The sequence below is a fragment of the Lithobates pipiens genome, unplaced genomic scaffold (assembly GCF_037356315.1).
Source record: "Lithobates pipiens isolate NorthernLeopardFrog02 unplaced genomic scaffold, aLitPip1_a1.2 Scaffold_18, whole genome shotgun sequence".
NCBI classification, from domain to species: domain Eukaryota; kingdom Metazoa; phylum Chordata; class Amphibia; order Anura; family Ranidae; genus Lithobates; species Lithobates pipiens.
In genome coordinates, this window is record NW_027507758.1 from 254,421,789 (window position 1) to 254,449,508 (window position 27,720).

The 27,720-nt window shown below is 43.7% G+C and overlaps 1 protein-coding gene across 1 annotated transcript in view; it reads left to right on the forward strand.

Annotated features, from left to right (window-relative positions):
• The window catches only part of ALDH8A1 (aldehyde dehydrogenase 8 family member A1), a 38,429-nt gene extending 24,403 nt beyond the window's left edge, over positions 1 to 14,026 (forward strand). The window contains exons 6-7 of the mRNA XM_077486815.1: positions 11,373 to 11,534; positions 13,526 to 14,026. Of these exons, the coding sequence (XP_077342941.1) occupies positions 11,373 to 11,534; positions 13,526 to 13,978 (615 nt within the window). The 3' untranslated portion in view covers positions 13,979 to 14,026. The remainder of the gene's footprint in view (positions 1 to 11,372; positions 11,535 to 13,525) is intronic.
• The last annotated feature ends 13,694 nt before the right edge of the window (positions 14,027 to 27,720 follow it).

The window sequence follows — 27,720 nt, forward strand, 5'->3', positions numbered from 1 at the left end:
TATCTGTACATTTGCTTAAAACCACAAAGGTGGTCAGTAACTGGTCGCTACGCTTGTGGAGAATGTATTTATCTACACACACACCTTTGTGGTAGGTCACTCTCAAGGCTGTTGGAGGTCTTGGATATTTTTAAATTAATGGACAGTTGGTTTATGGTCTTGGGGATTGAGAAAGCTGGAGAAGTGGGGTTATTTTTACAGACAAAGGGAAAGGGATGGTTGGCACTCAGGATGACATCCAAAATAGTATTTCTTTATGCATGTACAAAGCTGTAAAACAGCCTACGCGTTTTGGATGTTAGTCCTTAGTCATGGCTTGTTTTTAGAGACAGCCATTGATCACCAATGCCAGGAGGGATGTGTTTGCAGGCAGCCACTGACCACCAATTCCGGGAAGGGGGCCAGGAGGATTTTTACAGCCAGGCAATGACCACCAATATTTCTGAACAATGTATTTACTGTCTCAACAGTGGCTGGTTACTAAGTAGTCACTGGCCAATTAAGTTATTTTTAAGGCCCCATGCACATGGGCGCTGGACTAAATAGTCTTTCAGTAGTTAGCCTCAGGTGGTGGTTAATTAAGCTGAGTTGACCAATGGTAGACACCACTGATGGACCCTGGGATTGCCCCATTCCTGCCTAAGAAGAAGAGTGCCAACAGTAGGTGCTCTCACTATGCTTCAGATTACTTAAAGTGACCCCCTCCCCAGTGATATATATATATGGTATATTTATATATTTGTTTTGCTAAAGGATTAGTGTATAAGGGTAACTCCATTTTCTAGCAAAAATTTTGCAAATATAAAAATAAGTAGCATATACAATTACTTCACAAGCTATGTTGTAATTGTAGATATTATTATTAAAAACATTTCCATTTCAATCTGCAGCACTGTATTTTCTGTAAAATTGAATGCAATATGGCAATATGGAGGCATTCTGTGGACTGTTGGTAGAAATTAAAGCAAATTTTAGGCATCCTCTGCAATAAAAAATTAATTTTTGGTGAGCTATTCTGTAACGATTACATTCTTCTAAAGACACTGCAACTTTTCTCATTAGAATCCTGAACAAAAGCGGAGTTACTCTCTAACCACTTAAGCCCGGACCATTTTGCAGGCCAAAGACCAGAGCACTTTTTGCGATTCAGCACTGCAATGTTTTTAACTGACAATTGCGCGGTCGTGCGACGTGGCTCCCAAACAAAATTTAGGTCCTTTTTTCCCACAAATAGAGCTTTCTTTTGGTGGTATTTGATCACCCCTGTGTTTTTTTTTTTTTGCGCTATAAACAAAAAAGAGCGATAATTTAAAAAAAAACTTTTTATTTTTTTTACATTTTGCTATAATAAATATCCCCCAAAAAATATATAAAAAAATATTTTTCCCCAGTTTAGGCCGATACGTATTCTTCTACATATTTTTGGTAAAAAAATGGCAATAAGCGATTATTGATTGGTTTGCGCAACAGTTATAGTGTTTACAAAATGGGGATAGTTTTGTGGCATTTTTATTAATATTTTTTTTTTTACTAGTAATGGCGGCAATCAGCGATTTTTATCATGACTGACATTATGGCGGACACATCGGACATTTTTGACTCATTTTTGGGACCATTGTCATTCATACAGCAATCAGTGCTATACAAATGCACTGATTCCTGTGTAAATTACACTGACAGTGAAGGGGTTAACTACTAGGTGGCAGTGTAGGGGTTAAGTGAGCCCTGGGGAGTGTTTCTAACTGTGGGAGAGGCATGGCTGTGTATGACATGTCACTGATCTCTGTTCTGATCACATGGAGCAGAGATCTCACGGAGGTCCCGACCGGCGCACGCGGATGGCTCGGCGGCAAATTTAAAGGGAATGTACCTGTACGCAATTTGCCTGTCCGTGCCATTCTGCCGACGTACATCGGCGTGCACTGGTCGGCAAGTGGTTAAAGTAAAACGGCAAAATTTTGTTTTAATTTTGGATTAGAGAGTAAGAGAGGATTATAACCACTGTCAGGTTTTTTTTTTTTATCATCTATGTCCCAATAGGAAGATTTCCTTGCATGTCCTGTCCCATAGATAAAACAAATGTGAGAGGAAATCCCTAGTTATCACCAGAACTTAAGACCCCGATTTTGTTTCTATTACTGTTCTGATTTTTTTTTTCCCACTTACAGTCAGAACAGTAAACTTGATAAATAGAGACGGTGCAACTACCTAATGGGGATGGAGATAGGAATAAAAACAGGTATAATAACCTCTCTCCACCATAAGCGTGTGCAGCCTATTGCATAAGGGTGGGCACCTCAAAGCTCAAACACACATGCGCGTGTACATATATATATATATATATATATATATATATATATATATACACACACACACACACACACACACACACACACACACACACACACACACACACACACACACACACACACACACACACACACACACACAAACTAAATTACCAAAGGTATTGGGATGCCTGCCTTTACACGCACATGAACTTTAATGGCATCTTAGTCTGTGGTTTAGGAGTGTGTCTATGGGAATGTCCAGAAGCACATTTGTGAGGTCAGACACTTATGTTGAATGAGAAGGCCTGGCTCGCAGTCTCCACTCTAATTCATCCCAAAGGTGTTCTATCGGGTTGAGGTCAAGTTCCTCCACCCCAAACTCGCTCACACATGTCTTTGTGGACCTTGCTTTGGGCACTATTCCAAATCATTTAGTTGAGGGGGGATTATGGTGTGGAGGTTTGGGCTTGGCCCCTTAGTTTCAGTGAAGGGAACTCTTAAGGGGTCAGCATACCAAGACATTTTGGACAATTTCATGCTCCCAACTTTATGGGAACAGTTTGGGGATAGCCCCTGTTCCTACATGACTGTGCACCAGTACACAAAGAAAGGTTCATAAAGACATGGACTTAGCAAGGGTGGTGGAAAATTAACTAAGTGCAAAAATTCACATTATAATAGTAACTAAAAGATATATAATTAAAGCCATTTTTTTAAAAAAAAATTTTTAAATAACAAACATGTCATACTTACTCCACTGTGCAGTACGTTTTGCACAGAATGGTCCCGATCCTCGAATTCTGGGGTCCCTCAGCGGCTTTCACGGATCCTCCCCACATCGTATAACCCCCTAGGAGAAGCACTCACCCGGGGGGTTACCTTGTGGGCTCGCTCCTGAGTCCAGCACCATAGACCCTATAGACTATAATTTTAATGGTAGGTTTATTTTAACTGTGAGAGACAGAATAACAACAAAAATATCCACTCATTAACATGCAAATCAATTTATAACTTTTCTCTGGATTTTTTTGTTGTTATTCTGTCTCGCTGTTAAAATAAACCTACCATTAAAATAAGACTGTTCATTTCTTTGACAGTGGGCAAACATTGAAAATCAGCAGGGGATCACATTTTTTTCCCTCACTGTACATACATACACATAAATACATACATCATGTACATACACACACATACAGTACTGTACCTTTACCAGCACTGCCGTGTACTGCACAGTACTAAACTGTAGGGGGAGATGGAGAGATCAAGACTTAAGAATATGTTTTGCCCTTCCCTGCGCTGCACTTTACTGTCTTTACCAATTTACAGTTTGGCAGAGGAGTAGGAGCACGGTCTGATCTTTGAATGCCCTGCTTATCCAGGATGTTGTGGCACACCTGACGACCTCTGAGGGCACCCCGAGGGGTGAAATTACAGCAACAGGAACTCGGTTACTGATAAGACCTTGGACAAGGCAAATGAATCGGGCTACAGGACCCCTGGAGCTGCATTTGGGTCAAGGACCCCAGAAACCGAACTTTGGAAGCTAAATTGGGGTACTGGTCCTTGGAAGCCAAAATCAGAAGCAGAGACAGGGTACAAGATATGGAAGACAAGCAGGCTTGTTTAAGGCTCACAGGCCAGATTTACATCTCAGGAGCCTATATACAGAGAATTATGTAGCGTCCCCCCCCCCCCCCAACTCCCAAAAAAAAAAGAAAACAGCACTACTGTATTCAACACTCTCCCCCCTAAGCATGAATTCCTTCTGCAAGTTAAAATTCTACCTAAAAAAAAAAATTATCATCCTCATAATCCAAACCCCCTCCCAGCATGCACATATCTTTGCCCCCCAATCCCACCTTCCAGCTCAAATACCCCCCCCCCCAACTCCTCCTAGCACACATCCTCTTGCCTTCCAAAATCTCCCCAAATCCCCCCTTCTAGCACAAATCCTCTCCCACAAATCCCTACTCCTAGCTTAAATCCTTTCCCCCAAATACCCCCCCAGCTTAAATCATCCCCCCAAATCCTCACTCCTAGCATAAACCCTCCCCCCAAATCTACACTCCTAGTGTAAATCCTCCCACCAAACCCCTCTCCTAGTATAAGTTCTCCTCCCAAATCACCCCTATTCCTACAAATCCTCTCCCCCTAATACCCCCTCCTAGTACAAATCCCCAATCCTACTACAAATCCTCTCCCCCAAATGACCCTTCCAAGCACAAATCCCCATCCCCCATCAGTTTTCCGCTCCCAGCACAAATCTTCCCCAATTCCCTTCCCAGCACAAATGCCCCTCCCCTTTGATCTTACAAGAGTAGTGAGGAGTAGTGAGCTCTCTGTACTCCCCTCCATGAACATTCTACCCACACCCACTCAAGTCCAGATGGGAGAAGTGTCAGCGAGGAGAGAGCTGGGATAATAGTTAATCTCCATACAGCAGAAAACACGGGATACTCTTAAATTAGTCGGTACATTGCTTTCTGGCTGATTACCCGTCCACTACCTCCATGGCCGTCTTTAATATTGATTGGACCCTGGGCAAAACTTTTCTTGGGCCCCCCCCCTCCCCCAATGCAGTTTTGCTCTCCACCTGCTCTGAGACATACAATAAATAGCAGCTAGACTCAAAATCAGTTTACTGAATCAGATCAGGCAGCTATTGCAATTGGTTGCCAGAGGTTACAGTGTATCATTACCGCTGACTGGTTGCTAGGGGTTACAGCAGACATTACGGCTCACTCATTCATTGCTAAAGATTACATCACATGATTTCTGCTTGTTTATTGGCTACCTAGAGATTACTGTGGATATGACCTCAGGGGGGCAAGATATACATATCAATGCCGCTGGCCGTCGCTATTTACATATGAATGCCGGTAATTTACATGTAAACACAGGGTCTGCAGGTGAATCATCTGTACATAACAAAAGGGCAGAGCTGGGCAGCATTAGTAGCAGCACTTCACACTGAGATATTGGGACACAGGACTGAAACCTCAAGGGACGAGGCAATTTAAACCAGGATAGTTGGCAAGTATGAGGCAGCTGCTTTGGGCCCCACAACAATGACAGGGCCCAGGCCAGCTGCCCCTTTTGCCCTGCCTTAAAGACAGCCCTGACTACCTCCTCCAAGGACTACTCAACTCAACTACTCAAATGTGGGTATTCAAGCTGTGTACTGTGCGATCTAAGAGGCTCCTGTGTAATCTGCTGACAGGAGCAGGGAGAGTACAGAAAGCCCACACCTCCTTCCAGCTTTCTTCTTGCTGACAATTCTCCTGTCCGGACTTGCAGCGGGCATAGTTACATTGCTCATGGGGGGGGGGGGGGGCACAACTGAAATATGAAGGGGGGGCAAAGCCCACCCCAGCACCCCCCTAGACGGGCACCTCTCTAGAAAGGGCCGCCTGTAGGCACATACCAACAGTCCCTAATGGGAAATCGGGCCCTGCTGGCAGGCAAACAGTGTGGTCAGAGGCTAAAACTGGAGTGGACAGTGACTGAATTGTAAGGCTTGGGGAAAAATATTTGGTTCTAATTTGGTTTGGCCGCTGGTCTCCTACTGGAAATGGCTAGGAGCCGATCAGGTGGTCTTTTTTTTTTGGGCAAAAAAAAAAAAGTGAAACAGTATTAGTAGTAGTGGGAAGCTGGGAGTGCCTGTTATCAGTGACAGGATAGGATGTTTGAGGGGTTACTATAGGTATTGGGATTGTGGAAGGAAACTTCAGGGGGCTTATTACAGGGCCTGTACTATTGGTGTGAACAGGAACACATTAGTCATTATGATATTGTAACTGAGGTTCATTAATACTTGCATGTTTAATTTCTGTTTGAGATGTACATAGTGGACTTCTAATGTGTATGGACATATTTATTGTTTATGTTGGCATCTAACTGGAAGAGTAAAATATGTCTAAATGTGACCCACAATAATGATCAGATTCCAATCACAAGTATTCCACTACTTACCGTACCAAAGAAAAAAGTGAGTAACAAATGTTAGATGTTACCACAAGGTGGAGTTGTTGTACATATTTTAAACTTGTGTTATAAACTAAACTAAATATACTTGTGGATTACAGAAACATGCAACTTTTACTTTGGCTCCATATTTCTTTGCTCAGATATTCATGAATCAGTCTGCATTGCAAAGCAATAGCAATATCCTAGCATTGGGGTCATGTTCTTATTATGTTTAATCTTTTTATTAGAGTTTATAGTAATACTGACATATAATAACACACATAGGTTGGACTTGATGGACTTGTATCTTTTTTCAACCTCACCTACTATGTAACTATGTAACAAATTCACCAGAAGACAAAAGAACATAAGGCACAGAGACATATCTATAGTCAGTACAATATTGGTGAAAGAACATTGTAAATGCTGATATATGAAGTGTAACAAAAGAGAGGCTACAACAGAGTCTAATGGGACCTGGAAGGGGGTCTCTTTCTAACAGAGTGTACAGTGATCACCGTCATTCACTCTGGCCCTCACAGGACCCCCTCCTTGTGCCATGACTCTCAGCCCTGCCCCAACCTCTCACAAAGTAGAAATAAAATTGGCACTGTGTAATACTCCACTTACCGTAACTATGGGTACTGTAGCTGTAACTGGTTCCTGCGTCCTCTGTGCCTGGCTGGCTCCCACGTCCTTTGTGAGTGGCTCCTGTGGGTGGCTGACTGGCACCCTGCTGTCGATGGCTCCATGGTATGGGTGGGTCACCGTAGGTGGCTGGCTGTCTGCCACCCTGGCCCTGCTTTGGGTGGGTCTCTGTGGGTGGCTGGCTAGCTGGCACCCTGGCCCTACTGTGGGTCGGTCACCATGGGGTGGTTGGCCGGCATCCTGGCCCTGATGTGGGTGGGTCACCAGTGTGGGTGGCTGGTTAGCTGGCACACTGGTCCTGCTGTGGCTAGCTGGGGTTTTGTCTCCTCTTCCACCATTCCGGGCACTGTTTGCCAAGGCAAGGGAGGGACTTGGAGGGAGGTGGCAGCCTTTGCCTATCGGGATGGTAGAATGCATCCCACCTCCTGCACTGGCTCCTCAGACAGACATCACATGAGCCGGTCCAGGAGGCGGGACACCAGATGACAGCATTCGCCGGGTAAACGGGAGATCCCCACTCTTTGTGATCCAGCGGTGCTCACTCCTCCCCTTACCTTCTAAGACAGCACTGGGGCCCAGGAGGGCCCGAAAAGATGGTCAGCGGGAGCCCGCGGCCAAAAGTTTTTTTTCCCTGGACTGGCCCTGAGAGTTCCAGCAGGTGGCAATGGTGGGCCCCTTCAGCAACTGGGCCCTCGGACCACGGCCAAAGTGACCAACTGGTCAGTCCGCTCCTGCATACTGATGTGCTACGGTTTACCTACACCGTGGGTATAGTGCAGTGTACCTGCAGCTTTCCTGAAGGTTTGCTGCGCTTAGCCGTAGACTTGTATTATATCTTGCAGGTTTGGTGCACTTTCTGAAATGCAAGAGTTTTGGTGCGCTTTCAGAAAGTGCACCACACCTGCAGGATAGAAGTCTATGGCAAAGAGCAGCTAACCCAGGAAAGTCTCAAATGCACTGCGCTGCACCCACAGTGCAGGTAAGCCGCAGCACATCAGTGTGAAAGCAGCCTTATAGGAGGCTAAGAAATCCCATAGTTAAGATGAGTTTTTACCACCCCCGCCCGTGTAGCACCTGTCAGACATGACCCATTCAAGTGAATGAGGCCACTCTGCAAATGCCCTGCAACCTTGTGCAGTACAGGAAACACGGGATTAAAACAGGCAGCATTGTGTTGCTTTCTCACCACCTGCTTCAATCCCTTGGACCCCGCAGATGCATGCAGTTGTGGAGTGCTTGCAGAGTGGCCCCATTTACTTGACTGCATCACGATGGTAGTGCCCACCAAAAGCAAAAGGGAGCAGTAAACTCAACCGCAGGGTTTTACCACCTCCAACTGTACATGTGAACAAGCCCTAAGGGAGCTGCTGCGGAATGCAACTAAGGGCTCATTCACAAGTGCAGCAGGCACTGCTGCTCCTCTGAAAAGTGATCAGAGTGTGTTTGATAGGTGGTAGAGAGGCGATATGTTGCCTTCTCACCACCTGATTTAAACTGATTTAAACCCAGGACCCAACAGGATGCCTCTCCTTCAGGTATACATTTAACAATAGTATGGCGATGACCAGCAAGTCTTTTTGGGGATGTCTCTACCAGCTTTACACATCTAGAGAGTGATATTTTTGCACATTCTTCTGTGCAAAATAGCTCAAGCTCTGTCAGATTGGATGGAGAGCGTCTGTGAACAGCAATTTTCAAGTCTTGCCACAGATTCTCAATTGGATTTAGGTCTGGACTTTGACTGGGCCATTCTACCAAATAAATATGCTTTGATCTAAACCATTCCATTGTAGCTCTGGTTGTGTGAATAGGGTCGTTGTCCTGCTGGAAGGTGAACCTCCTCCTCAGTCTCAAGTCTTTTCCAGACTCTAAGGCCGCGTACACACGCGGGGACTGTTCGCCCAACTTTGTCCGTCAAACAGTTTCAGCAAACAGTCCGCTCAAAATTAGCATGGACGGACATGGCCACACACGACGAACGAACAGTTTGCTGAAACCGTGCGCGATGACGTGAACGGCACGTACGACGGGACGAAAAATACGACGTCCTATACACTGCATTATAACTTTCGGCGTGTAAATCCTTTCTGAGCATGCGCGGAACTTAGTTTGACGAACAAGCCTACACACGAGAGGACTGTTCGCTGAAACAAAGTTTCAGCGGACAGTTTTTCGGAATTTCCGAAAAACCTTGTTCAGCGGACTGTTCGCTGAAACTGTCCGCTGAAAGCCCACACACGGGCGGACTGTCCGCCGAAACACTGTTCAGCGGACAAAGTTGGCCGAACAGTCCCCGCGTGTGTACGCGGCCTAACAGGTTTTCTTCTAAGCTTGCCCTGTATTTGGCTCCATCCATCTTCCCATCAACTCTGACCAGCTTCCCTGTCCCTGCCTGGTGTGTTCAAGGTGATGTGCAGTGTTAGTCCCCCCCCCCCCCCACAAATAGTGTTTTGCTTTTAGGCCAAAAAGTTCAATTTTGGTCTTATCTGACCAGAGCCTCTTCTTCCACATGTTTGCTGTGTCCTCCACATGGCTTCTCGCAAACTGCAACTGGGACTTCGTATGGCTTTCTTTCAACAATGGCTTTCTTCTTGCCACTCTTCCATAAAGGCCAGATTTGTGGAGTGCATGACTAATGTTGTGGACAGATTCTCCCACCTGAGCTGTGGATCTCTGCAGCTCCTCCAGAGTTACCATGGGCCTCTTGGCTGTTTCACTGATGAATGCTCTCCTTGCCTGTCCTGTTAGTTTAGGTGGACGGCCATGTCTTAGTAGCTTTGCAGTTGTGCCATACTCTTTGCCTTTTCAAATGATGGATTGAACACTGCTCTGTCAAATGTTCAAAGCTTGGGATATATTTTTTATAACCTAACCCAGCTTTAAACTTCTCCACAACTTTATCCCTGACCTGTTTGATGTGTTCCTTGGTCTTAATGATGCTGTTTGTTCTCTAAGGTTCTCTGACAAACCTCTGAGGCCTTCACAGAACAGCTGTATTTATACTGAGATTAAATCACACACAAGTGGACTCTATTTACTAATTAGGTGACTTCTGAAGGCAATTGGTTCCACTAGATTTTAGTTAGAGGTATCAGAGTAAAAGGGGATGAAAACAAATGCACGCCACACTTTTCAGATATTTATTTGTACAACATTTTGAAAACCATTTATCATTTTCCTTCCACTTCACAATTATGTGCCACTTTGTGTTTATGACAAACAAAATATTTGGGGGGCACACCCTAAAATATGCATTAAAGATGGTGCTGCCTTAAGACCATACAACAGAACAAAAATATTACAGCGCACACATACAAAACTAACATTTACCTCCAGCAAGGCTTTTTAAAAACACCTAGACATTTTCAAAAAACATTATCAAAAAATATGGGGATTTGGTCACACCATATTGCTATACGGTGCTTAAGCCCACTTACTGCGACAACGTACCCCATGATTAGTGGGTCCTACACTATCCATAGACTAGGAGATCCTACTTCTCTGAACCATGGGGGCTATACCCCTCTATATGGGAGAACATGAGGTCTCCACCATGACACAGGTGGTCACTAATGAGAGGTACTTACTGAGGGAGTGGGGTGCTCCACCCAAAAGTATTTGGTCAGAATCCATACAATAGACAAACAAGATATTTGGGGGGTACACCTTAAAAAATGCATCAAAGATGGTGCTGCCATAAGACCATAAAACAGAACAAAAATATTCCAGAGCACACATGCAAAACTAACATTTACCTACAGCAAGGCTTTTTAAAACACCAAACATTTAAAAAAAACATAAAAAAACATGGGTATTTGGTCACACCATATTGCCCACTTACTGCGACAAAGTACCCCATGATTAGTGGGTCCTACACTATCCATAGATCAGGAGATCCTGCTTCTCTGAACCATGGGAGCTATACCCCTCTATATGGGAGAACATGAGGTCTCCACCATGATACAGGTGGTCACGAATGAGAGGTACTTACTGAGGGAGTGAGGTGCTCCTCACCCAAAAGTATTTGGTCAAAATCCATACAATAGACAAACAAGATATTTGGGGGGCACACCCTAAAAAATGCTTTTTGTGTATGAGCACATAAAATCCCAATTAAATACATTTACGTCTTTGGTTGTAACATAACAAAATGTGGACAATTTCAAGGGGAATGAATACTTTTTCAAGGCACTGTAGGAGGCAAATTTGTGGGATTGTTGGAAGCAATTTACACACCAACCAGGTGAGAGTGTAGTCCGTTTTATCTGTTTCCCAGGAGATCAAACCTTCTAAGTGGCAAACGGAGTCCATTTCACAGGCCTAGTCTGCAAAGGATGGAGCATGAGGTTTTCGCCATGCCCTGGCTATCACACTACATGCAGAGGTTAGGGATTGCATTCATATTATGAAGGAAAATACATTTTTGAACTGGCGGAGAAAACAACAACTTTTTTTGTCATTTTACAGGGGGAGATTTGTCTCTGCACAAGCAGAATTTATGTTCAGCGTTCAATCTATGAAGAGTTTCTCAAGAGGTTTGTAGAAGCTACCAGAAAATGGAAGGTTGGAATCCCATCTGATCCATCAGCCAGCATGGGAGCTTTGATCAGTCAGAACCATCTGGCAAAAGTAAGCTATTAATGATAATACAGTCCTAAAGAGGAAAAGTGGAAGGAGCATGTCATGTGATAAAAGACTTACCCTAGCCATACCCTGTTTCCCTGAAAATAAGACCTAGCGTGATTGTCGGTGATGGCTGCAATATAAGCCCTACCCCCAAATAAGCCCTACCCTGTTTCCCCAAAAATAAGCCCTACCCTGAAAATAAGACCTAACTAGGGCTTATTTTGGGGGTAGGGCTTATATTGCAGCCATCGCTGACAATCACGCTAGGTCTTATTTTCGGGGAAACAGGGTAATAACCCATACCACTGATATGGAGCTCTGCAGCACCCAAAGAAACAGTATATATAACTCGCACAATTCACAAATCCAGACAGTCATGATTTGTGAATCATATGATTCTCTGCAGATTAGATATACCGGCATGAATATTAGGCAAATAAAAAAAATGATGAAGTGCCTGTTTGAGAATTGATTTGTTCATCAGCAGAAATGATCATTCTTCATATTTTTTTCTACTACAAACTATTGCAAGAATTCCAGAAAACTTTTTTAATGAACTTAAAGATAAAAAGTAAATTTGTATCAAACTTTTTTTTTTTTTTGTTGCAACAATAAAAGAACCATCTGCAAATAGTGTAGACCAGGGGTAGGCAACCCCTGGCAATGGTGCCACAAGCAGCATTCAAAGCCTCTTTTGCCGGCACTCGACTCCCTCCCCATCAGCAGAGCAGCACAGGGAAGTGTCAGTGAGACACTAATACATTCCAGTTTTCTGAATTCCCCACTCTGTACCTGCACTGATGGGGAGGTACTGTGCCCCCACACATTGTAAAAGATGGAAAACATTGTTTGGTTCTCTAACTTTGCTGTAGTTGTGATCGTCAGCTTTTGTGATGGGAAACAGTTCTGCTAGGGTTAAGGAGCGTGTCTATGGGAATGTTTGACCATTCTTCCAGAAGCGCATTTGTGAGGTCAGGCACTGATATTGGATAAGAAGGCCTGGCTTGCAGTTTCCGCTCTAATTCATCCCAAAGGTGTTCTATCAGATTGAGGTCAGAGCTCTGTGCAGGCCAGCCATGTTCCTTCGCCTCAAACTCGCTTATCCATGTCTTTATGGACCTTGCTTTGTGTACTGGTGTGCAGACATGTTGGAATAGGAAGGGGCCATCCCCAAACAGTTCCCACAAAGTTGGGAGCATGACATTGTCCAAATTGTCTTGGTATGCTGACACTTCTTTTACTGAAACTAAGCCAAGCCCAACCTTGAAAAACAACCCCACACCATAAACCCCCCTTCACCAAATGATTTGGACCAGTGTACAAATCAAGGCCCATAAAGACATGGATGAACGATTTCAGGGGGGAGGAGGAACTTGACTGGCCTGCACAGAGTACTGACCTCAACCTGATAGAACACCTTTGGGATGAATTAGAGCAGAGACTGTGAGCCAGGCCTTCTCATCCAACATCAGCACCTGACCTCACAAATGTGCTTCTGGAAGAATAGCCAAACATTCCCATAGACACACTCCTTAACCTTGTGGGCAGCCTTCCCAGAAGAGATGAAGCTGTTATAGCTGCAAAGGGTGGGCCAACTCAATTTTGAACCCTACAGACTAAGACTGGGATGCCATTAAAGTTCATGTGCATGTAAAGGCAGGCAACCCGATACTTTTGACAATATAGCGTATATAAATTCCAGGACATAGTATAGTGGTATATAAATACATACAAGTACATAGAATAGCGGTATACACATACAGACACAGTTACCTGGTTTTACCAGTAGGTGGCTCCTTGCACATAGATTCTCTAAGTGAGTTTTGTTTTTTGTTTTATGTAACACTACTGTAAGATCTTTTTTGAAACTGTAGAGCTTTCAATTTTAAGCAGTTTTATTTTTCAAATGTCTGCTGTGGGTACCGTTCTGTCTTTAGATAGGTTGCTACACAATAACAAGCTGTGCTGAACTTCTGACATACTTTGTCTCCTAGGTAAAGGGCTATGTGAAGAAGGCTTTAGAGGAGGGAGCTACTGTTGCTTGTGGAGAAGGTGTGGATGCATTAAACATCCCACCAGAAAACCATGGTGGTTACTTCATGTTGCCTACAGTGATAACTGGAGTGAAAGAAACCTCTTGTTGTATGCAAGAAGAGATATTTGGACCGGTCACATGTGTTGTTACTTTTGACACAGAAGAAGAGGTAATTGAAAAAGCCAATGGAGTCAAATATGGCCTGGCTGCCACTATATGGACAAGAGACGTAGGACGTGTCCACCGTGTTGCTAAGAGATTGCAGTCAGGTCTTGTATGGACCAATTGTTGGCTGGTGAGAGATCTTAACCTACCTTTTGGAGGCATGAAAGCATCAGGACTAGGAAGAGAAGGAGCAAAAGATTCATATGAATTCTTTACTGAGGTCAAGACTGTCACCATAAAACATTAATATTTTTTCTATACATTTACAATTAATAAAATCTATGCTAACATTTAACATGGTTGTCATATTTTATTGTTTCACAATCTTCATAAAGCTTATTCGAAGTTCATCAGGATGTGGAAGGATTCTGGTGCCACCAGGCCAACCACCCATGTGGCAAGCCCAAGGAAGTAGCCAAAACTGTCCTCTGTTTTTCTGTGAGAAGAATATAGTCTTGGTTGCTCTAAAGCAGGGTGCCCAACCAGTGGCCTGTGGAGCCCTCTGATGTGGCCCGTGACCTCCTGCTCTGGGATGGCGGTTCGGCAAGTCCAGATTGTGGGTTACCGACCCACCATCCCAAAGCAAGTGTGTTGTGAATGAAGCTGGCGGTAGAGGAAGCAAGTCGTTGTGGAGCAGAGCTGCATAAGCTGACCTGAATGGAAGACTGTTATTAAAGGTAAGTTTATTACTAAAATCAGTGTGTATATGGGCCTATCTGGGCTGCTTTAAAACTGATCCGCAGGTGCAGCGCAGAACACCTGCTGGTTACCTGCACTGAGCCATAGACTTCTGCTATTACCTGAGAGTTTAGTGCACTTCAGAAAGTGCACCACCCCTGCAGGATATTATAGAAGTCTATGGCAAAGTACAGCTAAGCCACAGGTGCACTGTGCTGCTTTTGACATGATCAGTTCCAACACGATCAGAACCTCTGTTCACCTCTAGTGAACCACAGATGTACACGGACTTGTGGGCATTTACACCCACTTACATCCAATCCAATTAAAAAAAAAAGACAGAAGGAGAGTTGGTCTGTCCCCTTCCATCTGAGCAGATCTGAGGGCTCATAGAGTTGAGCGGGCTGTGTCTGTGTCAGCTCTGCATATACGGAGTGCACTTGGACCTGTCATCCGCCCACTCATTGTGGCCCGTGACTAGTTACCAAGTTGTTTAAGTGGCCCTTGCTCTTCAAAAGGTTGGGCACCCCTGCTCTAAAGAAAAAAAAGATTATTTATTACATTCTTCTAAACTAAAAGTAAAGAGTGGTAGCTGATGGGCAACACAGGCAGTCTAAAACAATTCTTACCTTCAAGCCATTGTCATCAGGACCAAATAAAGTGAGAAATACATGTTATATTAACTGGAGGTGAGGTAAAATATTCAAATGAGGACTCCTGTTCAGAAAACTAAGAGGGTATTTGACCTCACTTTGGAGAAATTTCCCCTCATTTTCTGCTATGTCTCCATGACAGGAAGTAAAGGGAAATCTCCATAAATGTGACCCAAGTAAAAAAAAAATCCATGATAGCACTTTTACCCTTCCCTATTCTATCTAAAATAAAAATAAAAAACATTTGGGAATCATATAAACTATAATAAGGTGTAGCACTAACCTCCGAAGGAGATGCTGGTTATTTTTGGGCTTACCGTTACCCTCCGTTCTCCTTGTTGCACGTCTAGGGGATGTCCCGTGGTAGATGGCCCAGTAACTTGAGACTGACAATAGATCCACTTGAATGGATTTTATTTGCAAAACTCAGACAATTGAACAGTCTTTCAACTTGGGATCAGAGGGTTGGAAAAGGAAGTTCAGGTACTCTTAGTGTCAAAGTCCAAAAACATTAAGGAACTTGCTTACTTTGACTGCATCCAGAGAATAGCCATTCGCAGCTGGATGATCACTCAGGTTGGATAGTCCCTCTCTCACAAGGCCTAGCAGCCAACTTGGTGCTTACTCAGGAACAAAGTCTTTGCCACAGATGTTGTTGCAGAACATGTAGGGAAACTAAACTTGAAACACTTGTAGGATACCTGGATCTTTCAGCCTGCTTGGCGATATCCACAAGACCGGATTTTCTTGGTTATTGCAGCCCTTCCAGGCTCTTGTTAAGAAAACCAATCCATACGTGGTGTTCTTCTAAGAGTCCTCCCCTGGAATGCTCGAAGTACACTGGGTCTCTCCCAAACCGGAGATGGCACCCAACCACCTCAGAATCCTCCTTTAGTTTCCTTTCCTTGGGCTAGCCAGCTCCAAGACATTAAAGTCAGGTGGATCTGCACCCCAGGCCATAGCCTTCCTGGGGGCTGGTCAGGAGGACTAGGACCATGTAATTGGCACATCATACTGGACCGGAACCCCAAACCACGTGACATCCGCATCTTATATACCCTCTCCCAGAAGCACAGCGAGAGAGCCCCTCCCAATGGACTGGCTCTGAGAGAGAGTAACTTAAGCACCTGACCAGACCACAGTTCCTGCCAGAAAAGACAGTGCCCCTTGTGGCCAGGCTGAACATCTCACAGTCCAGTCAGACTGATGCTGAGGCCCAATTTAGATAATTACACCCAAACCAAACTGCAGTTTAGGCAACTTTAATTTTAGAAAAACCGCAAAGCGCATGCTTTTCAGGAGCCGCCGCTACAAAGGTTAAGTAAAGACTTGTGTCCTTCATGTTCACCTGCTGCAGCTTTGGTCCAGAAGGAAGGAAAAACAAAAACTCCCTGGGTAACAGTTACCAATTTGCATTGCAGGAAGATCCTGGGCAGTGAGATCAATTCACTGGATCCAGAGAAGATACTGAATAGCATCAATAGAACACAGTGGTGTGCAAAGCTGTTACTTTGTGTAATAACATGAATAGCTCACTTTTTTCCTGACACATGGTTACTATATGGCTTATGACTGTCAGGCTGCCCATGAGCTAAAAATAAAATACGATCAAATAAGTTCACTTCCATCATGATAAATTGAGTTTGTGTTTTGTTTGAAGACTTTGACTTTGTGACCCAGTCATTCAAACAAAGTAATTTGTTGCATTATGCTATATGAAAAGCCCTTTGTTCTTCTTATTTTCTTGTCCTTTCATAAGCATCTTTTTACAGTGATGCTACTTATCACACATGCCAGGAAATTTAACTGGGATATGTTTCCATGTCCTTTCCTCTCCCTCCCTTATGGATTCCTAAAATAGTAGCAGAGTAGTGGAGAGAGGAAGTGGTGGTTGACCTGTTGGCTCGTGGCTCTTATTTCTATACCGCTTGTCAGGAGGCTGCCATGTGATTTGCTGCTTTATGTCAGGGTTATGACATTTACTGTGCGTGATCAAAAGATATCTCAAAAAGATACCAGTCCTCACCCTTGTGTCTTTCATAACATTATCAGAAAGCTCTTCATTCATTTCTCTAACCTCTCACCTATGTCTTTCCTTGCCCAGAAATGTATTCTTGGCAGGACCCCAAATGATTTACTGAAGAAAAATTCTAAAGGAACTGCTTGTGAACAATGATTAATCAGACCTTAACCTTTATAATAGTTTATGCGTGGAATGTAATTCACTTTTTCAGGTTAGGCTGTATAACTTTGTCAACCTATTAAACATTTATTTTCCTAATATTGTAGGGACATGATGTACTGCATTGCTTTGCCAAGAAAACCAGCCTTTCAGATTAGCTCTGACACCTAGGAATTCCAAGGGTGGAACTAGAAATCACAGGGCTGCATACCAGGGCTTTCTGATGACCCCTCTGTACAGTATCCAACGATGTACACTGGTGGCCACTACCTTACATAGCAGCACCCGTAATAACGGCATCATTGATTGCTGCTAGTCAATGACCTATACCACATTTCTGGTAGGGAAACTATACTGAACTAATAATCTGAAAGATCCTTTGCCAGCAAAGGTTGAGTGGCTTAACAAATGCTCCTGAAATTCCACTCTGATTGAGCTCCCTGTCTCCCAGCTGCCACAATATCTGTGTGGGATGCTATGGCAGTAGTTAGTCTTTTTACAGTGTTCTTAACGGACAAATAGTAAAATGTGTTTACAAAAATAGTCATTTCGATTTTGTTGAGCCATGTCACACAAGAGATCCTGTCATTTATCATATTTAGATCTTGTAGAGCCATGTCACACGAGATCCTGTCACTGTTGAAAACTCGCCAGTGCCAAGATCTTTTAGAGCAGTGGTTCTCAACCCCGTGGGTCAGGACCCCCTCGGGGGTCGAATGATGATTTGCCAGGGGTCACTGAATCGTGGGCTGTTCCTGAAGCCCGCACCGCTCTCACAGTTTTTTTGTGGCTGCCCAGCAGTGCCGTCCCTGGAGCCTGTGGCCGCCTAGCTGGGCCGTTCCTGGAGCCAGCGGCTGCCCACTCAGCCACCCATTCAGTTTAGGGCATGGCTGGGGGACAGATTCTAAAGGCCAGCTGACTGGTGAGGAATGTGAACTGGGAGGGGCTAGAGGAGACCCTATCTCCTGATTTCGGCATAGGTGTCACTGTTACGAGACACCACAAAGTCAGAGATTATAGTTGCCATTAAAAGGGAAAATTAAACAGAAGGCCTCACTAGAATCTGATGTAAAGTAGTTGATTATTGTCAACAAAACTCAGCAACCAATAAATTCACAACTGAAATATATGTGTGTGAACTGCATCTTAGATGCCCCTGACAGACAGTAGCCAGGCCACTTCCTTTCAACATAGCAGTAAAAGTAGCACAGTTTGAACTGTGCTTGTATAGGGAAGGAATAGCAGCACTGATGAAGTCAGCCTCCAATGTCTGATTGACTTTAGTACACTTTTTGGTGTGAGCCCTTTTGCCTATAAAAAAAATATTGTCACATTATTTCTGAATAGTGCCTAACTTGTCATGCACATGCAATATAATAAAGAATAAAGGCTGATTCTGAAACTTGGTTACTGAGCATGACAATACCACACCTGCCATATAAACAATTAGTGAGGACTATGGAACACAATGTGAGGCCGCGTACACACGGGCGGACTGTTCGCCCAACTTTGTCCGCTGAACAGTGTTTGGGCGGACAGTCCGCTCGTGTGTGGGCTTTCAGCGGACAGTCTGACGAACAAGGTTTTTCGGAAATTCCGTAAAACTGTCCGCTGAAACCTTGTTTGAGCGAACAGTCCGCCCGTGTGTAGGCTTGTTCGACAAACTAAGTTCCACGCATGCTCAGAAAGGCTTAACACGCCGAAAATTATAATGCAGTGTATAGGACGTCGTATTTTTCGTCCCATCGTACGTGCCGTTCACGTCATCGCGCACGGTTTCAGCAAACTGTTCGTTCGTCGTGTGTGGCCATGTCCGTCCATGCTAATTTTGAGCGGACTGTTTGCCGAAACTGTTTGACGGACAAAGTTGGGCGAACAGTCCCCGCGTGTGTACGCGGCCTAAATTTATATGTTTTATCACCACGTTTCTATTGCCTGTTTCTTTCCTGTTATGCATAACAAAAGCAAAGCATTTTACCTGCTAAACTTTTACCTATTTGGCTTCTGGTCTGATTACAATAAAGACAAGCACATTTGATTTTATATATATGTAGCACTGACCCCCGAAGGAGCTGCTGGTTTTATTGGGCTTACTGTTATCTTCTTGACCGCTTCTCCGTCTAGGGTTTCCTGTGGTAAATGGCCCAAAGAAATGTGGAAGCTGACACTGAATCTTCTTTTGGGTTATTTATTTGAACCACAGAGTCTCTCAATGAAGGGTAGAGGGTTAGGATTAAGTTCAGGTACTTTAGACTGCAAAAAATGGAAAGTCTCTTATATGAAAAATCCAGAGAATAGCAACTGTTTCACAGCCGGATTTTGCAACCCCTGGATAGACCTCCTCTCACTAGACCTAGCAGCTGGTAGGGTGTTAAGCAAAGTCTCTGCCACAGACTTGAGTGTAGAATATTTGAGAAAGTCTCTGCCACAGACTTGAACATTACTGAGGGACATAGACAAATTTAAAGAGCTATCATACGGTACCAGTATCTCTCAGCCGATCCGGCGATAATGTAGGAGTGTAGATCCATGTAGTGTCCTTCAACTAAGCCTCCTAGCTCCTTCAGAGAAGCCAGCCTTGCGCACGGCCTTCTCCTGAAGAGTCCTCCACTGGGGTTTCTCCAGTTGCTGAGCCTCTCTCTTAGATGAGATGGCACCGGACCACCTATGGATCAGTAGGCCCCGAAATCCATTTAGGCCTGTCCCAGCAGTTGCGTTGCCTCGGGCTAGCCAGCCCCGAGATTTGAAATGCATGGTTCCGCACCCCAGGCCAGGAGGGGCACGGAGCTGGTCAGGAGGACCAGAACCAAACGGATAGAAAATATTCTCTGGACCAGAACAGAACTGAACTCTGGAAGCACGTGTTGTCTGTACCTTAAATACCAACTCCCAGAATGCACAGCAGGAGAACACTCCCACTGGGCTGGTTCCAAAATAACAGTGGCATTCAATACACCCAGCTAGACTGCATTCTGAACTCTTGCCGGCGGTGACAGCGACACCTGCGGTCAAGGAGAACCCAGTGCAACCCAGCTAGACTGGTACTGAAACCAGAAATTTAGAAAATTAGCCCCAAAACCCAACTTTGGTTATAGGAAAATTTAACTTTGAAAAACCATAGCGCCTGCTCGTCAGGAGCCAGTGCTACATATATTATATAACAGAACAGAAAAAATGGCTCTGCTTAAACCTGATAACAATAGAAATAATTCAACCAACAGCAATCAAACCATTATAATATACAAAGGAAATTATTTTGGTTGGTTTAATAGGGTAACATTTAAAGGTCCACAAAGGGATATATGATGTGAAGTGAGAAGGTGTCTAGTAGCTATTTTAAATCAATGTTAACGTTTATGAAATAGACAAATCATTTGCTATTTATAGCATTTAGGTAATTATAAAGGTTGTTTAAACCGAATCTCCAAGCAGGCACAACCAGCTGGCTCTTTTACAGCAGGCTTAAGCCTCGTACATACGATCAAATTTTCCACAGACAAAACTTCAGACTTTTGTCCGAAAGACGTTGGCCAGGAACTTGTCTTGCATACAAATGGCAAGGAATTGTCGGCCACCAAACACGACCATAGTGACGTACTACGTGGTTTTTCAGCTCTTTAGCGCCACCCTTTGGGCGCCTTCTGCTAATTTCGTGTTATTAGAAGTTTGGTGAGTGTTGATTTGTGCTTTTCATTTCGCACTTTTCAGTTAGTTTCTGAACGGTTGTTCGTCAACCAGCCATGTTGCGGAATCGGAGGCAATAACCTGTTATTTATTATTGGCCTTGGAGTTATTGCTTTGACCCGTCAAGTCCAGAAACAGGAGGGGGAGGATTTTTTGGACCAAAAATTGGTTGCTCTACTAATCGTGACCAATTCTGTCATTTGCCTTTGCTGCAGGAGCTCCAGGTGAATAATCTGGATGATTTTTGGAATTATCTCCGGATGATGGACCCCTGCTTTCACCAACTCTTGGCATTGTTGACCCTCTATATTAAGAAGCAGGACACATGCATGAGGCTTTTATTTTATTTTTTGGTGAAATAATGATTTGATTTGGTATATTTTCTAGATTTCTATTCTATTCTATTTCTAGAAGTTCTATTGTCAGATAGCATGTCTAAATGTATTTGTTTTCTTTTTTTAATGCACAATAAAAAAATGTGTAGAATAATACTGGGCTATGTGTTTTACTTCAAATGACAGATTGGGAGTAGGCAGTTACATTTTAAAAAATACAAAATTAACAAGGGACACCAACATAGTTGTATCTTTGATCCTAAAAACTACAGGATAATGGTGTTGTGGTAAATTGCACCAAAAAAACAAAAAAAAAGCATAATAATATTATTCTTGATATCACTAGAAAATAAAATACTTTTAAAATATGCTTGTCAGAACTCCCTCAGTATCACCAGCAAACCAGCTTCATTATTATCTCAATAAAGAAGAAGAGAATGTGCACTGCATTTCGAGATTTCGTAATTTGCCACATCACAAATGTTAATTCTCCATTCGTTTACAAGACCAACTGCTTCTGGCTCATCCTTGCTTCCGAGCATGCGTGTTTGTACTTTGGACATTTGTATGATGGACTTGTGTACACACGCTCAGAAAATCTGACAAGAGACATTTGTCCGTTGAAAATTTTAAAGCCTGCTATCCAACATTTGTCCGTGGAAAATCCGACAATCGTCTGATGGAGCGTACAAACTGTCGGATTTTCCGCCAACAGCCTGTCATCACGCATTTCCCGTCGGAAACAGCGATCTTGTGTACGAGGCTTAAGTGTAGATGTAGTCCTTACCAATGTACAAACACATAAATCGGCTAAATGTCCTTTAACATGACACTTCTGTGTGAGTGTTCAGAATCAGGACTTTGGAAAATCACAACAAGGTGATAGACTTTGATAGATGTTTTCAATTAAAAGCCAGCAGATATTTTAAAAGTGCTGCAGTTCCTGAAGTACTGCTTTAAATGTGGTAGATGCATATTTATTTTTCAGTCTTGTTTTCCTTGATCTGATCAGTTCTCAGTGTTGCTGTCATAGTGGCTCCATTGCTCCTCCATAAATTAGTAAAACAGGAAGTGTGTTACTGGCAGGGTTGTCAGAGGAAAAAAAAGAAAGTGTATTAAAAAGACAAAAGAAACAAATGCAAACAGCTGCAAAGTATTAGATTTTTGTTTTTGGGCTTACGCTTTATCTGAAAAAAGTTCCATACAGATGGAAAACATGAGTTAGAACATAAGAAATGTCTTATAATCAGCTTAGTTTACAATCACGTGGCATAATGTGCTAAAATGTGTTAGGCTCTGTGGCTATTTACATTTCTAATACTTATTTAACCACTTGACCACTGGGCACTTAAACACCCTTAATAACCAGACCAATTTTCAGCTTTCGGTGCTCTCGCATTTTGAATGACAATTACTCAGTCATGCAACACTGGACCTATATGAAATTTTTGTCCTTTTTTTCACACAAATAGAGCTTTCTTTTGGTGGTATTTAATCACCTCTGGGTTTTTTATTTTTTGTGCTATAAAGGAAAAAATACCAAAAATTCTGTAAAAAAATGAATTTTTCTTTGTTTCTGTTATAAAATTTAGCAGATTACTAATTTTTTCTTCATAAATTTTGGCCAAAATTTATACCACTACATATCTTTGGTAAAAATAAGTACAAATTGGTGGATATTATTTGGTCTTTGTGAAAGTTATAGAGTCCACAAGCTATGGTGCCAATATCTGAAAATTGATCACACCTGAAGTACTGACGGCCTATTTCAATTCTTGAGACCCTAACATGCCAGAAAAGTACAAATACCCCCCAAATTACCCCTTTTTGGAAAGAAGACATTCCAAGGTATTTAGTAAGAGGCATGATGAGTTTTTTGAAGTTGTCATTTTTTCCCACAATTCTTTGCAAAATCAAGATTTTTTTTACTTTTTTTTTTTTTTTTCACAAAATTGTCATATTATCAGGTTATTTCTCACACACAGCATATGCATACCACAAATTACACCCCAAAACACATTCTGCTATTACTCCCGAGTATGGCGATACCACATGTGTGAGACTTTTACACAGTGTGGCCACATACAGAGGCCCAACATGCATGGAGCGCCATCAGGTGTTCTGGAGCACCCAGGACAATTCTGACATTTCTCTCCTACATGTAAAAATCATCATTTATTTGCTAGAAAATTACATAGAACTCCAAAACATTATATATGTTTTTTTAGAAAACACCCTGGAGAATACAATGGTGGTCTTTGCAACTTTTTATCTCGCACGGTATTTGCGCAGTAATTTTTCGAATGCTTTTTTTTGGAAAAAAAAACAGTTTTGGGCTTAAAAAAAAAAAAAAAACAGTAAAGTTAGCCCAATTTTTCCATAATGTGAAAGATGAAGTTACGCTGAGTAAATAGATACCTAATATGTCACTCTTCAAAATTGCACACGCTCGTGGAATGGCGCCAAACGTCGCTACTTAAAAATCCCCATAGGCGACAATTTAATTTTTTTTTTACTGGTTATATGTTTTGAGTTACAGAGGAGGTCTAGGGCTAGAATTATTGCTCTCGCTCTAACGTTCGCAGCGATACCTCACATGTGTGGTTTGAACACCGTTTTCATATGTGGGCGGGACTTACGTATGCGTTTGCTTCTGCATGCGAGCACATGGGGACAGGGGCGCTTTAAAAAAAAACATTTTTTTTTATTGTTCATTTTACTTTATTTATTTTAGTTTGACATTTTTTTCCCCAAAAATAATTTTTTTGATCACTTTTATTCCTATTACAAGGAATGTAAACATCCCTTGTAATAGGAATATGGCATGACAGGTCCTCTTTACAGTGAGATGTGGGGTCAATAAGACCCCACATCTCACCTCTAAGCTGGGAAGCCTGAAAAAAAAAAAAAAAAAAAAAAGATTCTGTCTTTGATCGTATTAGCGATTCGATAGAAGCACCGGAGGGCGGCGGGAGGGGGGGGGGATGTCTATGGCTGGGTATTGCAGGGTATCACCGACTATGGCTGGGTATCTCAGAGTATGGCGTTGCAGAGTATTGCATTGCAGGGTATTGGCGGGTGTTGCAGAGCATTGCAGGGTATTGGCGGGTGTTGCAGAGCATTGCAGAGTGTTGCAGGGTATTGGCGGGTGTTGCAGGGTATTGCAGAGTGTTGCAGGGTATTGCAGAGTGTTGCAGGGTATTGCAAAGCATTGCAGAGTGTTGCAGAGTATTGCAGAGTGTTGCAGGGTATTGCAGAGTGTTGCAAGGTGTTGCGGAGTGTTGCAGGGCATTGCAGAGTGTTGCAGGGCGTTGCGGAGTGTTGCAGGGCGTTGCGGAGTGTTGCAGGGCGTTGCGGAGTGTTGCAGAGCGTTGCAGGGTATTGCAAGGTGTTGCAGAGTGTTGCAGGGTATTGCAGAGTGTTGCAGGGTATTGCAGAGTGTTGCAAGGTGTTGCGGAGTGTTGCAGGGTATTGCGGAGTGTTGCAAGGTGTTGCGGAGTGTTGCAGGGTATTGCGGAGTGTTGCAAGGTGTTGCGGAGTGTTGCAGGGCATTGCGGAGCGTTGCAGGGCATTGCGGAGTGTTGCAGGGCAATGCGGAGTGTTGCAGGGCAATGCAGAGTGTTGCAGGGCAATGCAGAGTGCTGCAGGGTAATGCAGAGTGCTGCAGGGTAATGCAGAGTGCTGCAGGGTAATGCAGAGTGTTGCAGGGTATTGCAGAGTAATGGGGGTATTGCAGAGTAATGCAGAGTAATGGCAGGGTATTGCAGAGTGTTGGCAGGGAATTGAGGGGTTAAATATCGGTGCGCAGCGATGTGGGCACTGCAGATGCAGCCCACATCGCTGCTGACACCGATCTCTTCCCCCTCCGCTGTACCGATCGGTACAGAGAGGGGGAGGGAGGAACCGGCGTCATAACATGACGCCGGTTTGTTTACAAGTGATCACTCCGTCATTTGACGGAGCGATCACGTGGTAAACGGCCGCGCTGAGCGGCCGTTTACCGTGATTCGTGATGCGCCGGGTCCTGTGGACCCGGCGGTCACGGATGCTCTCGAGTGCGCGCCCCAGGGGGCGCGCGAGAGCAGAATTCTGGGAGCCCGTTAATTAACGGCCTCTCAGAGTTAAACAACCGCCCTGAAGCCGTTAATCGGCAATGGGCGGTTGCTAAGTGGTTAAACACAACAAATCATGCCTGCTGTTCAGTATTACAGCTTCACTCCCTCTTCCTCATACTGTAGAGGAAAAGCCATGGTGGTCCAGGAAGTGACATTACTGCCTAAATTCAGAAGGATGTCCAATGGTGCTTCTGTCCAGTAAGAGCTTACGCTTGCAGAAAACTTACAGCAGCAGAAGCCACCTGTCACTGTCAATACATTCAGAGGTGATTAGCTGCACCTGGGACACCCACTCCTTTGTATATACCTGCCATTTGGTGGGAATGAAGTGACGGGAGCAGCCATGTGTCTGTAATGATGATCGGTGGGTTTTTTGGAGGGGTGGTAGGAGTTAGGCATTGTGATTGATGTGGATCTACTACATTGGAGATATAGATGTAGCACTGACCCCCGAAGGAGCTTCTGGTTTTTGATGGGCTTACCGTTACCTCACCTGCTCACTGTGTCTGTCTTAGGAGTCCCATTGTAGAGTAGATTAACTACTTCCCACCCAGCCAATGTACATATACGGCCGGGTGGGAGCTCTCTACTTCTGAGTGGACATTCCTGAACGTCCATCAGAAGTAGGGGGATTGCACTCGCAGGATTGACAGGAGGGCTCTGTGATTGGCCCTCCTGATCACATGACGGCCGTGTCTAATCACGGCCGTCATGTGATGTAAACAAACAGTCGCTTGCTAGGCAATCGGCTCCTCCTCTCCTCACACGGAAGTCATCGCTGAGGAGAGGAGAGCAGATCGCTGCAGCCGGCTGATGATAAGTGAATATGAGCTGTTTTTTTACAGCTTTTTACTCACTGATCACCAGTCTAGTGTAAACACACAACACACCACACAGTATAAACACAATGTCCCCACATATTTACCCAAAACACACATGTCCCCAAAACATACATGTCCCCAAATAATAAAAACACATGTCCTAATGATTTATCTGTACACATATGTCCGTGATCACCTGCACACATACTGTATGTACATGATCATTTGCGTACATATGTCCGTGATCACACAAACCAATTATTATACACTTAACCAAATTTTTTTTTTACCAAAGACATGTAGCAGAATACATTTTGGCTTAAATTTATGAAAAAATTCAATTTTATTGGATTTCTTTTAAAATAGAAAGAAGAAAATATATATTTTTTTCCAAATTTCCACTCTTTTTTCGCTTATATCACAAAAAATAAAAAACTATAAAAATATAACACCAAAATAAAGCTCTATTTGTGCAAACAAAATGATAACAATTTAATCTGGGTACAGCATAGCATGACAGCGCAATTGTCATTGAAATTGCGAGAGCGATGAAAGCTGAAAATTGGGCTGGGAAGGAAGGGGGCGAAAGTGCCCTGTATTGTAGTGGTTAAAGAATATTAGCTCCGACACTTAGTCCTTTTTCTGTATATTTATTTAACAAAAAAACACGTACTTTGCAATAGAGGGGTAGAGGATAAGGGGAATTCAGGTACATTTGTAGTTTTGCGGGCTGAAGGTATTTTCTTGATCCAGAGGACAAATGATTTCCACAAGCTGGATCTAGCAATCGCCGGATAGGCCTCTCTCTGGGACCTAGCCGCCGGTGAGATGCTCGAACAAAGTCTCTGCCACAGACTTGATAAGTTTAGCGATCTTGTTATGCAAACCTCTGCCACAGGAAGGCACAATAAGTCTCTGGTTACAGAATTAAAGAGTTTCCCCACAGGACCTGATTCTTTCAGCTGACCCAGCGATACTGTGTGGTAGGCAACCCAGGATGCATCCTCCAACTGAGTCTCCAGGCTTCTCCATGAGGCACCAGCCTTATTGCTCAGTCCTCCTCAGATCCCCCAGTTTTTTGGCTTCTCCCCGCAAGTAAGACAGCACAGGATCATCTCTGGATCAGTAGGCCCCAGAGCCTCTGGGCCTACTCTTCAGTTGCGAAGCCTCAGGCCAGCCGGCCCCAAGGCATTGATCAAAGCAGCACAGACCCCAGGCCAGGAGGGCCACAAGGTCGGAAAAAACGAACCCCAGAAAAAGGCGTTGGTACCTTAAGTACCCTTACCCAGAATGCACAGCGGGTAGACCACTTCCACCGGACTGTTTCTGAGTAAAGACAATACATTTAGCTTATTGCATTTCTAACACTTACCGGTGGTGACAGCGTCACCCACGGTGAAGTGGAAATAAGCACAGCCCAGCCAAACTGGTACAGAAGCCAGAACTTTAGCATAATTAGTCTGAGCCAAACTGCAGCTTCAGACAAACTTAAATTTACAAAAATAATAGCACTGGTATTAA